Source organism: Miniopterus schreibersii, assembly GCF_964146895.1.
Source record: "Miniopterus schreibersii genome assembly, chromosome: 14".
Taxonomy (NCBI): domain Eukaryota; kingdom Metazoa; phylum Chordata; class Mammalia; order Chiroptera; family Miniopteridae; genus Miniopterus; species Miniopterus schreibersii.
In genome coordinates, this window is record NC_138114.1 from 35,539,077 (window position 1) to 35,554,824 (window position 15,748).

General features: G+C 40.0%; 1 protein-coding gene across 5 annotated transcripts in view; it reads left to right on the plus strand.

Annotated features, from left to right (window-relative positions):
- PLCE1 (phospholipase C epsilon 1) overlaps positions 1–15,748 on the plus strand; it is a 244,144-nt gene that overhangs the window by 135,166 nt on the left and 93,230 nt on the right. For all 5 annotated transcript variants that reach the window (XM_081158868.1, XM_081158872.1, XM_081158870.1 and 2 more), the window contains exon 4: positions 8,276–8,592. In XM_081158868.1, the coding sequence (XP_081014994.1) occupies positions 8,276–8,592 (317 nt within the window). The remainder of the gene's footprint in view (positions 1–8,275; positions 8,593–15,748) is intronic.

Genomic DNA, 15,748 nt, shown 5'->3' on the forward strand with positions numbered 1-15,748 from the left:
GATGTTCACCTGCAAATGGTTTTTTAAGGATTCCTCTTGGTCTCTCATAGCAGAGGACAGTCAGGAGGCTTTTGCAGACATTCACAGGAGTTGAAGGAAAGTAATGCAAATGGGCTGGAAGAGACCAATTCTTGAGACAACAGGTAGATGAATTAAAGCAAACTTATCTCAGGACATGGAGGAATAACAAATGCCTCCAAGATTGTGGACCTGGGGAAAGGAAGGTGGTACTATTAAAAGGAAGTGAAAAGTTATATCACGTTTGGACATCTTGACTATGAGGTGCTGGATGTTCAAATAGACACTCCCAATGCAAGCATCAGGACTGGTTCTGAGTGAGAGGTCCAAATGGGAATTACACTTTTGCAAGTCATCTATTTAGCTATGATGGTTACAGCCCGAGATAAGCTTTCCTAGGAGGAAAGAGAGAGAGAAGATCTGCAGAGTTCAGGCTGAGGGGTGCAAGGAGGCCCCAAAACCACTGCCATGGCTGGAGAGTTCAGAGGAAAGCCAAAGAATGTGGTTCCTGAGTGAAGACTCAAGGAAGCTCCCTGGTGTTGGGCTTAGAATTGTAGATTACCAGGTACCCCCTACATAACAGCTTTATGGTGATTTTAATGCACTAAGAATGCCCTCAAATCTATCATTAGCCACTTTGGCATAGCTGTTTTTTCCCTGTTAAAGGTGGGTTTGACTTTGTAAGTAAAGATCTTCTGCTTAAATCATCAAACAGTCAAAAAACCATTAACTGCATCATTAAATACAGTTCCTGTACAGCCTTGTCCACTGCTACATTAGGTACAACACGGAGACTGAGTTCACATGGCAAGTACGTAGTGAGTACTTGACTTGAAATAGAATTTGGTCAACAAGTGGGACACTGTTAATCCTATGACTTCCCAGGTTTGGGTCCCATTTTAGTTAAAAGGGGGAAAGGAACATTTTGAGTTTGTACATAAATTAAACTCTGGTACTCACAGTATAAGAAATAGTGAAGAGCATGGACTTGGGAGCAAATCATTCTGTCAGAATCCTGGCCTCACTACTTCCTACCTGTGAATATTTAGACAAGGTACTTAACCCCTCTGAGTTTCCTCAGCTACAAAATGGAAGACTAATTGTACTTAGGCCACAGAGTTGCTGGTAGGACCAAAGGAGATACTTAAATGAAATGTGAGCAATTCATGCTATCAGTACCATTATTATTGCCTTTTATGGGCAAAGAAAATATTCCAGGTTCATATATGTTTTTCTTATTAAGTGACTTTGACCTACCCAAAGTCTGGTACAGGTCATTTCTGCAATAATATGTTCTAAATCAGAAATGACACGCACCAGTTTTCTTTTAAGTCATACAGCTATTTTAATTGATACTCATACCGTCAAGGGTTGAAAATGTGATTATAATAACAAACAACAATAAAGAGTGCATATTCAACATGAATTTTTAAAATATTTTTCTTCTTTAAAACAAACATAATTTTTTAAAAATATTGGAGTGTTTGTGATTTGAAGTCATGGTTACAGTCACGTCCCAGTTTTCCATCTGTTCTTGTCCAATGTACAGGTCCAAGTTATGACCAGAATTGTGAATACACAGTAAGTGTCTGTTGGTCTTGTACAAAGCTCTTCTCAGACCGTACTTAAACTTATGAAATATATTAATATGAAAATAAATGTATGGTTAGACATATGAAAACCAAAGTTATACACAATATTAATAGAATAATGTATAACAACCACATGATTATGTCAAAAGATGCAGAAAAAGCATTTGACAAAATTCAATACCCTTTTATGATAAAAACACTAAATAGAAATAAAAGAGAACTCCCTAACCTGACCAAGTGCATCTATGAAAAACTCTCAGCTAACATAATGCATAATGAGGAAAGACTAAATGCTCTCCATCTAAAAGCAGAAACCAGACAAAGATATCCATTCTCACCACTTCTCTTTAACATTTACCGAAGATTCTAAGCAAGAGAAAGAAATAAAAGGCATCCAGATTAGAAAAGAAGTAAAACTATCTCTATTATCATATAGCATGATCTCATATATAGAAAATCCTAAGGAATTCACTAAAACTCTATTAGAACTATGAAATGAGTTGAACAAGGTTGCAAAATACGACGTCAGTTGTATTTCTGTCCACTAGCCATGAATAACCCAAAAGTGAAGTTAAGAAAACTATTCCATTAACTATAACATCAAAAAGAATAGAATACTTAGGAATAAATTTACAAAAGAAGTGCAAGACTTGTATACTAAAAACTAAAAACATTGTTTAAAGAAATCTTAAAAGACTTTAAAAGATCTAAATAAATGGAAGGACAGTCTGTATGCATGGGTTAAAAGACTTAATATTGCTAAAAGAGCAATACTTCCCCCCAAAAATCTACTGATTCAATGCAATTCCTATAAAAATTCCAGCTGCCTTTTTTTGAGCAGAAATTAATAAGCCTATTATAAAATTCAAGACCTATGGGCTTTCAAGGGACCCAGAACAGTCAAAATAACATTTTTTAAAAGAAGAATAAAGTTGGAGGATTCACACTTCCAGTTTCTAAACTTACTACAAAGCTACAGTAATCAAAACAGTGTGGTACTGCCATAAAGACAGACATACAGACCAGTGGAACTGAATTGAGAGCCCAGAAATAAACCCTTGCATATATGGTCACATAATTTTTGATGAGGGAGCCAAGACCATTAAATGGGGAAAGGACAATCATTTCAACAAATAGTGCTAGGAAAATTGGATGTCCACATGCAAAAAAATAAATCTGGACCCCTACCTTGCACCATATACAAAAACTAACTCAAAATGGGTCACAGGCCTAAGTGTAACACCTAAAACTATGCAACATGAGAAAAGCTTTATGACACTGGATTTGGCATTGATTTATTGGATATGACACCAAAGGTACAGGCAACAAAAGAAAAAAATAGACAAATTGGGTATCATCAAAATGTAAAACTTGTGTGCATCAAAGAACACTATCAATGGAGTAAAAGGCAACCCACTGAATGAAATAAAATATTTGCAAATCACATATATAAGAGATTAGTACCTAGAATTTATATAAATCTTAACAACAAAAAGCAAACAACCCAGTTCAAAAATGGGCCAAGCCCTCAAATAGATATTTTTCTAAGAGAAGATGAACAAATGAAAACATGAAAGATGCTCAATATCATTAGTCACTAGAGATATGCAAATCAAGACCATAAGATGCCACTTCACACCCACGAGCACGGCTTTAATTTTTTTATTAATAAGAATTCTGTCATACTTTTTTCTGCTATGAGGCTAAGTCCAGTAACTATTTTTATCTGAATATAGCTTAATTCTCTATCTAGGCATATTGTTTTTTCTTTTTTTTTTTTTAAGCACTGACTTAGAAATAATATGCTTCATTGATTTTGTGAACTCATCTTTTTCATGTACTATTGACACTAAATTCCAACATCAAAGTAGCCTGAAGCAAAGCCTGGCACATAACAGGAACTCAATAAATGAATGAATGTCTTTCTACTTAGCCTTTCTTAAGCCCATTCAGATGTATTGGCAGCTAATAAGGGTGGCCCCTGGACACAGCACACCCAAGGTAACTCAGGCTGGGCTTGGAGTAATGCAAAGTAAAGTCAGGAGCCAGAATCTTCTGGTTCTTTCTCAACTTTTGCCCATTCCATGACTGACCGCTCACAAGCTGGATTCTTGGGCGAGGCACATAGCTACTTAACTCAAGCTTTATAAAAATTAAGATTAGCAATGCCTATCTGTCATGACTCCCTAATATTGTGCAAATTATGTGAGATTACTTGGTAACCTCTATCTCTAGATTTTTATATGAGGCACAGCGAGATAGACCAAGTGCTTTCCGTTTTGATAAGGACCGAGGAACAAAAAAATAAATGGGAAGCCCAGGCCTCTTCCATAGGCTTGGACCTGAGCTAGCGTCTCTGAACAAGTGTTAACCCTGAGGGAGGGGACTGAGTGGTGGGGGAGGGAGTTCGCCAAAAGCACTGTATCTCAGGACACTGGGTGAGCAATTATCAAGGAAAAGTGCTCATCAAGTTGAGAGGCTTTTCTGGATATTTCTGGGCTGCACAATTTGTGGACAACCCCTGAGAATCGCAGCTTATAGACAAGATCAGGGATTTTCTGATCATCAGAAAGAAAGGAAGCAAGCAAGGAATGAGAGAAAGTGGGAAGTATCTCTTTTCATTTTTGAGATATAATTGACTTACATCACTGTACAAGTTTAAAGGTGTACAGCATAATTACGTGACTTACATGTATTGTGAGTGATTACCACAGCAAGTTCAGTTAGCACCCATCAACTCATATAGACACATACAGTAAAAAGAAAAAAAGTCTCCTCTTTGTAATGAGGACTCTTAGGATTTACTGTTAACAACTTTAATATGTATCATACAGCAGTGTTAGCTATAGTCGTCCTGTTGTACATTATATCCTTAGTACTTATTTGTCTTATAACTGGAAGTTTGTACCTTCTGACCACCTTCCTCCAGTTCCCTCTCTCTCCACTCCCTGTCTATCATAACCACAAACCTGATCTCTTTTTCTGAGTTTGTTTTAACAGCTGCTGAAGTGTGGAACTTGGAGGACAGAAAACACTGTCCCGAGAAGATTTCTGGGACTTTTTTTGTGGTGCATGACCAAAAAAAAATTCTTAGTAATCCTGCTTTAAGGAAACCTACACTGAAGGTCTACATTAAGTTTCAAGGTTTCTGACATCATATGTGTGTTTCCTTTGAGTGTGATGTCATGCTTATATTGAGACACACAGGGCCACTACATTTGTTAGGGTCACACTGACCAGGCTTCATTTCTTCTTTTATCCAGTTTTTTAGGTCTTGTTTATTGCTATCATTGCTATTTTTCACCAGTTACTAGATTCTTTACTCATTGTAACAGCATGTGATTCATATCTCAAGATATATTACAATACATAATATATCATCTTATCTTACATTACTTACATATTTCATTACATTATCTCTTCTCTTACATGTTAAATAAGTGGTTTCATAAGATTTGGGAGTTACTTTTATTTCCTTCACAGAGTGCTGTTCTTCTTGGAAGTACAGAAGTTGGTTACTTCTGGGAAGACTTCCTATATATGGCTAATTCCATTGCACATAAATTATTTGTATCCAGAAACTGTAGTCTGCCTCTGTCATCAGGCCACATTCTGACTCAATTTTCAGGAAATCCAGTCACTTAGTAAACTTTTCAGAAAGTTAAAGAGTGAGGCCCTGTAAGCCATATAGATTTGAGTACCTACCTTAGTTTTAATTATTTTCAAATATGTGCTTACAACGAACCAGATATAACTTGGTAGTCTTTGTTTTTTCTGCAGTCAGTTTTTGGTAGCTTGATCCAAAAGATGGATAAAAATTGTTAGACTGAGTCATTGAACTCCTTACTAACCTTTTAGAATAAGAGAGAAATGATCGTTTGGATACTCTAGTTTTTATACAGCAGAGAAAACAAAGTTTTGATTGTAACATACATATTTAAAATTACTCCAGGCTTGCATCAATGGAGAGCAGTGAAGCTCAAACTTTCTCCTCACAATTTGTTTGTTTAGATTGTCACTGGAAGCATTTCTCCAAAAGGGGAGCACCTCACTTAATTAAATAGAAAATACCACCAAGAACTTTTCCTGAGCTATGCTTCAAAGGAGATGGGCTGCTTGGGAGAATTGAGGGGCGAACATCAGAGCCCAGACCATTAGCAGAGATGTCCTGTCAACATAGTGATTTAAGAACTAGGACCTCCCAAGACAGACCTGGTTTCTGATTTTCTCTCCCACATCCTTACTGGTTTGTTGATTCGAACAGACTGGCCTGATTTTTGAATCAGAGGATATGGTCACCATACTTACAGAGGCAGGAACCAGGGAATGTAGACTACCCTTTAGAGAAGGCCCGTAATAAAGGGGAGGCTAGAGATGATTTGGCGCTTAATGGAGAAAGGAAGTTTATTGGTTTGTTTTTAAGGATAAAGGAAATTGAACATTTGTGTAGGCAAGGAAGAGTCAGTGGAAAGAAAGGGACTGAAGGTGGAGATAACCACTGAAGCAAGTTGAATAGACTTCATCACAAACCAAGGTGGACCTTGTTGAGTTATTTAGGGGAAAATAAATTTACATCAAGTCTGAAGCTGTCCTGAGGGCCTAGCTAAAGTAGGCTAACACAGTTCAGCAAGGGTCCCACCACTAACTACATGATTGTCATTGTCATTGTGTTGCTTCCCAGAAGCCAAGCATAGATGGTTGAGTTTGCCTAGGATTGAGGTTGGGATGTGCATGTGGTGGAAAGTCGAGGTTACTTGTGAGTGAATCCTGGGAGTGTGTGGATGCCGTGTCAAAATGCCGAGCCTGAGCCCAGACCAAGGCCAAGCAAGTGGAAGTCTGCTGAGGCAGAGAAAGTTTCGTACGAAGGGTGAAAGGGAAGCGGAGGTCAGTTCAGGGATGAAGACTTCAGAATTCAGCAATACAGAAACAGAGCACTTTGGAGTGATGATTCCAAAGTTTCTGCAATAGAGATTTTTTTAAAAAGTCAAGGATACTGAGGTCTGAACGTTAAAGAAGTCTTTTTTTAATTGAATTTTTTGGGGTGACATTGGTTAATAAAATCACATAAGTTTCAGGTGTACAATTCTATAACACATCATCTGTATATTGTATTATGTGTCACCAGCCCAAGTCAAGGCTCCTCTCGTCACCATGTCTCCCCCTTTAAGCCTCTTCTACCTCCCTACTCCCCTTTCCCTTCCTAATCGCCATACTGTGGTCTGTACCTAGGAGTTTTGTTTTTGTTTTTGCTTAATCCCTTCGCCTTTACAGTAACTTTGCCGTGGTGTCGTGTCCAGGCTAGATGGCAGTCTGTGTTACAAATACAGTGTCATCAGAAGGTAGATGGGTTTTATTCTGTTAAAGGGTCAGTAGGGGTGTTTAAGAAATCAGGAATGTAGGGAAGATTCTGGGAAAATAGAACAGGGTCCCCTCGTGAAGCACCAGGAGAAGGGGGAAGGAGGGCCGGCCAGGGAGGGACTGCCAGGAAGAAAAAGATGTGAACTGGACCGAGAGCAGGAACAGTTTGGCCCTCAGGGCAGCATTTCCTGAAGTGGTTCCAACCAACACCAGCCACACAGAATGCACGGTAGGTGTTATATAAAGTATGGCTCCGGAGAAACTCTGGTTAAGCAATGTAAATGGATTCCTTTACTGGCAGAGTCCTTCGAACCTTTAATGGGGTACCCCTGTGTCCCATGCACTTCCAGGAATAGAATTTGTGACAAGAATACATGACATTTACCCAACTTAGCTGGTCAAAAAACTGATCATATCTTGGGAAATTCTGTTCTAAGACTCAGATTTTCAGTTTTTTTAATGAATTGATGGATGGATGACTGGTTACGTAGATGAATAAATGAACGACATAGGCAGGAAGTTAAGAGACAGATTGGAGCGGGAATAGTAGTCAAAATAAAGTGAATTTGTGCTAAGGGAATAATATTGAGTCTACAAATGTATTTCATACTTCTGTATAATGCCCTTGCCACTTTCTCTCCCATGCCGTCTTCTTACTACCAGTTGTGGGGCAGAGAAGAAGGTTTATTTATTTTACTTATTTAGATACATCTCCTTATTACCTGTTCCTTTCTTATTCTGGTAGGTGGTTCTGTCCCTGCAAATCCCCAAATGGATCTCAGTAGAATCTAGGTTTTGAGGGTGGGATGTTCACAGGGTAGACCATGAAGTTTTGAAATGTCGAGTGCAGAGTCCCCAGTTCCCCTGCATGTTTACACACATGTGCATATACATGTACATGGCTCCTCCCCCTACAGCCTCCTTTCTCTTCCATTTCAATTGCCGTGCCCACGTCCACTCATTTCTTTTCACTCTGATGGTTAGCACTGGAGGATGATGAAGCAGATGGTATGTTTTACTTCTCTACGACTCTGCCAAGTGTCACAGTGAACTGGTTAGGGAATGTGTGCTAGATCAGCTTTGCTTCTGAAAGTGGGAAACTATGCCTACTCCCAGCCCCAGGGAGGGGGCAGGAGGAAGCAGGCAGGGCAGATATCAGGTCTCTATAGCAAGGATGGTATAGAGCTATTCGCCAAGCAGAAACTTTGTTTAAGAAACCTGCAAGATTTTGAATGTCTCTCAAGTAAATATCTGTTGTAAGGGAGACCAACCTTGGTGTGACCAGGAGCTTTGTGACTTTATTTCAGAACGCCAAGCAGGCACCTCTATGGCCAACTCCAGCGCCCTCCCTTCAAGTTCAGCTGGGATCAGCAAGGAACTGATTGATCTGCAGCCCCTCATCCAGTTCCCTGAGGAAGTTGCCAGCATCCTGATGGAGCAGGAACAGAATATTTACCGAAGGGTCTTGCCAGTTGACTATCTTTGCTTCTTGACCCAGAACTTGGGTACTCCGGAATGTCAGAGGTCCCTGCCCTGCCTCAAAGCATCCATCTCAGCATCAATTCTTAACTCCCAGAATGGAGAACACAACCCCCTTGAAGATCTTGTGATGAGATTTAATGAGGTAAGAAGCCACTTGGAGAAGTTCTTGTAAGTAATTGATAGTAAGTGATTTTTAAGCATATTTCTCCTTTTAGGTTGTCTGTTACTGACATCTCATCTACCTGTCAATCTTACCACTTCTGTGATAGCTGCTTTCTTCCCAGGCAATGAGATAGACGACACACTGTCATCCTCCCTCTCACTTCACTCTAACCGCCCAAAGCCTAATTGATGTTATCTCCACCCATATCATTACCAAGTCCACTTGCCTTCTCCTTTTGGACAGTCAGTCCCTACCTTTTTTCCCCTCCCTTTCCAAAATATTCTCCCCAGACCCATTTTCAAATATTCTCCCCTGGTTCCTACAGGTGCTTTTAAGACAAGATGTATCAGTTTTGAGTTTGGACAACATGATCCCTGGCCACTGGATCCATCTAGCCTACCCCCCTCTTCCACGATCAGCCTCCTGAATAGACACTGAACACCAACACCTGGGTCAGGAAAGTGGGGAGGAACATAGGCTTGAGGGACAGTGAGTCACCCCACCCCTGCTCTCAGCATCCCACCAAGATCCCAGCCCCTAGAAAGTCTCTCCAAGGCCTCTGAGACCTTACCAGAAACCAATTCTGAAGAGGACAGTTGTGATCAGAGTTTGGGAACACTGTAAGAGGGGCGCTGTAAGAGGTCTAGTGGCTAGTAGTAGGAAAGGGGCCAATGGCTGACATGCTGTGGCCCTGGAGCAAGGACGAGGGACAGGAAGGAGAAGAGGCAGGTCTCCGTGCAGGGCAAGGGGTGGGGATGCTGTGCTCTTGGGCTTAAAGAACACTTTTCCTCCATAGTATAACCCTATACCCAGAGTTTTCTGTTCTCCAGTTTCTGTCTTTTAGACTTAATTTCTTTTGCCTCAGTTATTAAAACACAAAATTTCAGTCTCTATTCTTATTGGTTCGTGTTTGGTTTAACCACAAATATAGTAGTTTCCTATTTTAGTCATCTAGTAAACTACCTGAATGCTAAGAGGATACTTCCGTTCTGGTCCTATATGTCTCTGATTGACAGAGGATCAATCAGCCTTTGTTACTTAAACACTTTCTGACAGTGGCAGCTCAGCTCACAGTCTCCGTAGCCTTCAGTCATGACCCTGATGATGGATGTATATGCCAGTGTCCATGGTGAGGCACAGTGGATGCAGAAAGTGTTAGAGGCTCAGCTCAAGCAGTTAGTTCTGTGCTCAGACATGCTGTCAAAGGGGGATCCATTACCCATAGGAATCGCTGATCTCCATCTGGCACTGTCATGTTAATCAGTTACATGTACCATTTATTTGCTCCTCACAACAACCTGGGAGACAGATAATGTCATTAGCCCTACCTTACCAATGGGGAAACTGAGGCACAAGGAAATGAAGTCATTTGCCCAAGGTTGCATAAGTGGTAGATGGCAATAATGAGATTCAAACGCACATTGTCAGGCCCCCAGAGCCTGGGCTTTGGACCACTGTGGTATTCTGCCTCCCACCTGTATCAAGGCTCATATTGGGGGGTGACGCCTGATAAAAATGCAGCTTCCTAGTTCCACCCCAAATTGAGTAAGACAGACTCTCTGGGCGTCCACATGTGAGCTTGTGAACCACACTGCCCCATCGTTCTTCAAAATAAATCTGACGTTCTTGATTTTCCTTACTGATAAAGCTGGGTGGGAAATGAAAGTTCCAGTAAACTGTGTGATTTCATACGGGATTTTACTGTATTTCATGAATTATTTTAAACTTCCAGATGTAGTAACTCTCACATAACATAGGACCTTACCCTTGTCCTTCGTGGTTGTTACTGTTGTTTTGAATTCCACCTGAATATAGAAGTGATTTGCCCAAACTTTTAAAATCTAATTTTAAATTAATTTTGGAGAAAGAAAACTTGGATTTCTTTCATTCACTACCATAGCCTTGGGAATCCAAGATGAATCAGTGATTTCACTAGTTCAGAGTTAATGGTCATATGAACCACAGCTGGGTTGAGACATGCTTTGGGGGCTATCTCTGAAAATACTTTAAGCAACTTCAGAACATAAACAAGATTTCTGGGAACACAGTTAAACTACTAAAGAGAACAGTCTGTTTTCAAGTATTCTCAAGCATCTATTTTCATACAAATTATGGGCATGAGGATTAAACATCAATCTTATATAGTCATTATAGGCAAATCCCAAATGACCTCCACTAGACAACACTGGGATAGCTAACTTCTTGTTTTTACATACCTTAGGGTAGAAAAGCTGCATTACATTAAAGGAGAATTCTTAAATTCAGATTTTCACATATTTAGAATGGCTCTGCCTCCAAATTAGCATGATTTTACTTTCTAGAAAGAAAAAGAAGGAAAGGAGCTAGCATTTATTTACTAGGTGCTCTGGGCTGGATATTTTCACATTTTTAATCCCGTTTAACCCTTAAGACAGTTTTGTAAGGTGGTTGGCATTGTCCCTGACTCACAGATGAAGGAAGTGAAGCTTAAACAACAAAATAATCATAGTATTGGATTACGGTCTGTAGAATAAAATAAATATTTATGAGTTTATACTGATTTGAACAATTGAATAAATATATCAATCAGAGGGGAAGATAAGAATTTCAATAAGTATAAAAGGAATGAGGGAAATAGGAAATCACCATTAGCACACCTCAGTAATAAATTATTACCTGATTACAGACACTTATGAATTCTAAAATTTTTGCACAAAACCATGATGAGAAACAAGATACTTGCATAGTTTAAAAGTATCTCTCCATACAATACTTATTAGTTACAAAAGGGAAAATAGAACAGTGGAGAAACCCAGTAGATACCAGCTTAACCAAGTGCTCAAAGTCAACATGGTCAGATAGGACATACTGATGTGTATCTCCTAATATGATGCACTAAGAAGGACATGACACTATTTCTTTGGTGTTCTTGCCAAAATAAAAAAAACATAACTCTAATCATTAGGAAAAAAACATCAGACAGCCTCAAGTTGAGGGACATTTTACTATTGATAGTGTCAAGGTGATGCAAGTTTAAGGAAAGACTGAGGAATTGTCAAAGACTACAGGAGCAGAGACAAGGCAACTGAATGCAGTGTGGGATCCTATTGGGTCCTGGACTAGAAAGAGGATATTAATGGGAAAACTGGTGAAATTCTAATAAGGCATATAGTTTAATTGACATTAATGTATCAGTGTTAATTGATAATGGTACTATGGTTATGAAAGATGCTAACATTAGGAGAAGCTGGGGGAATTATATCCAGGAACTCTGTATATTTTTGCAAATTTTCTGTAAATCTAAAATTATTTTAAAATAAAGTTAAAGAAACAGTAAAGTTCAGATAGGTTGAGTCACTTGTTCAAGGTCACACAGTGACTGAGTGTATGTTGGAATTTAGCTCTCTCTCTTCAAAGTCCTTTCTCTTCTCGCCCAACTGCCTTGCCTCTCTATTTATTAAATTATCGTGTACAAGTTTGTAGTAAAACCAGAACTGCTGATTTAGAATTTAATTAGATTTGGGTCTCCCTTCCCTCTCCTCTCCCTCTCTTTCTACTTCTTTTCTAAATTCCCTGTGTATTTATATTTTTCTACTCCTCTTTCAGTTCCTATTTTTATCCAATTTCCTATTACTACTCAGGCACTCATTCATTTACTCGAGATATTTATTGAGCAACTACTATGCTATATAACCTTCTCTTTTTTTCATATTCTTTTAAATAAGAAATTAGCAATATCTGGTGACAATTTATGTTATTATAAGCCCAAACTTTGGCTCTGTCGGAACTAGATACACAAAATAAATGCACTTTCTTCAGGGAAGGAAGATATATATTTCTTGGGACACTGGAGAATCTGAAAGACGAGAGAGAGAATATTAGCTCCATTGCAGGAGCGTTGGTCACTTAGGAGAGAGACCAGTGCATTCAGTTAACATATTGTAAGCACTTCTCAGAAGCAAGGCACCATGGTGGATAAGCACTACGGAAAGTGAGTAACAGTCTGCAGCTGCCAGAAGCTACCAGTCTTAAATTGTAGTCAGGCACGGACACAAACACTACCAAAAAAGGCAGAAAGTTCATGCAGTGTGAGGCACAGATGGTGGGAGCTGAAGTGTCTGGGTGGGTGATCAGAGCGCTCTCTCTGCTCAGCTCGGGAGTGTGGGGCTGGGCCTGTGGAGTGGCTGAGACAGAGGGAGGTCACTGGGGAAGGGAGGACATTCCGAACAGGAAGGCAACCGGTTCTTGTCATGAGCAAGACTCATGGTCTATGGAGTCAGCTCGCTCCTGTGTGTCAGTAGAACATGATCAAGAGCTACAAGTTTCCTGAATTTTAACAACTTCTTATGAAATGATTTAATGTTGATGTGAGGAAAGGGAAGAAAATCTCTATGCCTTTTGGGCAATGTTGCATAATGTTTATGCTTAGGAAAATGTGGTTAAAATGCAGTTGAAAGTACAGCCATGAAATAACTGAAAGGATTTGGCTTACATTAAGGAAGGCCAGGAGATAAGTCATTTAAAATCAATTTAGGTTGTGGCTTGGAAGCAATGTTTGTCCCCATTCCCCTTCTCCTGCCCGATGTCGGGACTGTGCGCACCAGAGTAATTTCTGAAAAGGTCATCTTTTTATCCTTGCAAGTACACAGAAGCACGTGCTTGGGTCAGCCCTCAAGCTGTGGTAGTCAAGACCTGTGCTGGAGGTGAGCTCAGTTCTGCTCTGCTTGGTTGGGAGGCAGGTCTTCCTGAAACCTTTTGATCGGGACACCTCTCTGTAGTTATATTCTTGATCTAAAACTCCAAGAAGCCAGTATTCTCCTTTCAGGTTGAGCAGCCTCACTTCCCAGCCACCCATGAAGTCTCTTGCTTTGACAGTCTCAAGTCATAGTGTCCTCCCCTCCCCCATTTTCCCCTTTATCCAGCCTCTACCTCTAGCCCACATTCCTTTTGATCTTACTGGTTTATGACTCCTCTTCAGAATACATTGCAGGGCTATTTCTCTTTTCTAGAGGAGACAAAGAAGCAAAGATCACATACTTTAGCACATGTGGTTGAGAAGAGATGAGAAACAGAGATTAAAGATCATTCTTACTCCCTTTGCTTTCACAGCTCTTTCTTGTGAACCTCTGTGGTGGAACACGGGGGAGAGGAATGTATTCTGGAATCACAGGTCTGAGTCACTAGTTCTCAAACCTGATGTGTCAGTATGGCCTCTGCTTCTGTCCTGTTGTTCACCCGTCGATGACCTTTGGGGTTGGAACTCGTCATGGTCTACATCTAAGCTGGTCCTCAGGGTCTGTCAACAGAATGAATTTTTGGCTCCATAACCTTCTACTGCTCACACCACTGCCAGACATTCTTTTGTGTAACAGATAATTGATTTATCTAAGGATTGGTTTTAGGGTTCAAGAGGCTATTAACAGTTTCACTTTTTTCTATGCCCTACAAGAGCAGTTTTTGCTTGTTGAGTAGTTCTTAGCAAGACCAATTCTCTGTGCTCCTCTTTCAGACTAGTTGGTCCAAGGGCAGATCTTGAGCCCAAGATGGAGTCCAGTTATGAGACCCCAGAAGACTCTGGAGGAATTCCACCTGGCTCTTTGCCCCCGGTGGCCTTTACCCAACCCCTTCTGTTTGGTCAATGTAAGCAGTCATCATGGGCATCCCAAAGTGACATGCAGTTGTTGCTTGTTCCTTCCATCTGGTAGGTCTCACCAGATGTCAGTTCAACAGTTTAAAGGCCACTCCCTCTATAAAGAATGCCACGGTACAGCCTACCTGAGAAAGACTGTATGAATAAAAAGGCCGTTCTTCCCAGAAGAAGTCTGTTGGAGCCTGGGCCCTCACTGCCAGAATCCCTTATATACTTTGTGATGATCATCATTTGGCACATTCCAGGATCCAACAATCTGTCTGATCATAGCTAAGGGAAGAACATTTCTGCACAATAAGGCAAAAGTATGACATATGGTAATAGAGGAAGGGGTAGTGTCCTCATGTCCAAATGTGTTCCTTCACTTGAAATATTTTAGAAGAAAACTATTGTACATACAACCATGTTAGAAAGTTTCCTTTCAAGGATTTTCTCCCCTCTTATGCAGACAGCCAAGAAAATCATTTCTTCAGGACTGCCGTACAAACTTTCTTCCTCATACCTGAACACTCATGGGATAAATTGTTAATAAAGGCCCCCCAGGGTAAGGAAAATTTCAGCTCACTTTGGAAAACCAGATTTCTCCTTGGGAAAACACATCTCCCCAGAGGCACACCTCTGAGAGCAGACAGTGTATTTATTCCCCAGAGCATTTCACTGCACATTCCCGGCTTAACAGAGATCTTAGTCCAGAAATTTCTGGGCTAAAAAATATAGTAGGCAGTTAAACCACAGAGACTGAGCTGTGTAGGGCAGTGTTAAGAGCAAGGTTATTTGTAGGGGGCTCATGTGCCCTGGAGCCAGTTGACAGCACATCATGTTCAGAAAAAAAGGAAGGAAGGAAAGAAAGAAAGAAAGAGAAAGCAAACAAGGCACCACATTTACTTAAATTTACCTTGGACAGTTCTCATTTATCTTCAGATAATTCCATATTTTTAAAAAATTATTTGGTCCTCTTGCTACAGTGGAAGATTTGGTTTTGAAATCTTAAATATTCAAACTATTTTGTTACTATGACAGAATGTTTTTATTCTCTTAGCCTTATTGAAGCTCACATCATTTGTCTATGATTTAACCAACCCGGAAAAAGAACTGCCAAAGCCACTGACCTGTTGGAAACTTGTTTTATTCTGTTTAAAGCAGGAATCGAGTTATCACTTCAATCCTGGGCCTGATAGAAATGAGACTAAATCCAATGGAAATTGGCAAATAAACAAACAAAAATTTTGACATAGGTGAGAAGTATTATTCTTATTAATAATAGTAAACATGACTCGGAGAAGCAGTCCAGGAGCTCCTCAAGGTCATTCTTTGCCATCAGGCATGTCGTAAATGACACTGAACACTGTGGGAAAGACCAGTTATGCCTTAGTCAGAGACTGGGATTTTGAGCCTTTCTCCAGGACTGCAATAACTGACCCTATTAGGATGTTTAATTCAGCTCTCAAAAGAAAAAAATTAATTTGACAGTTAGCTGCTTGAGGATGTCTACTTTTTCATCCATTT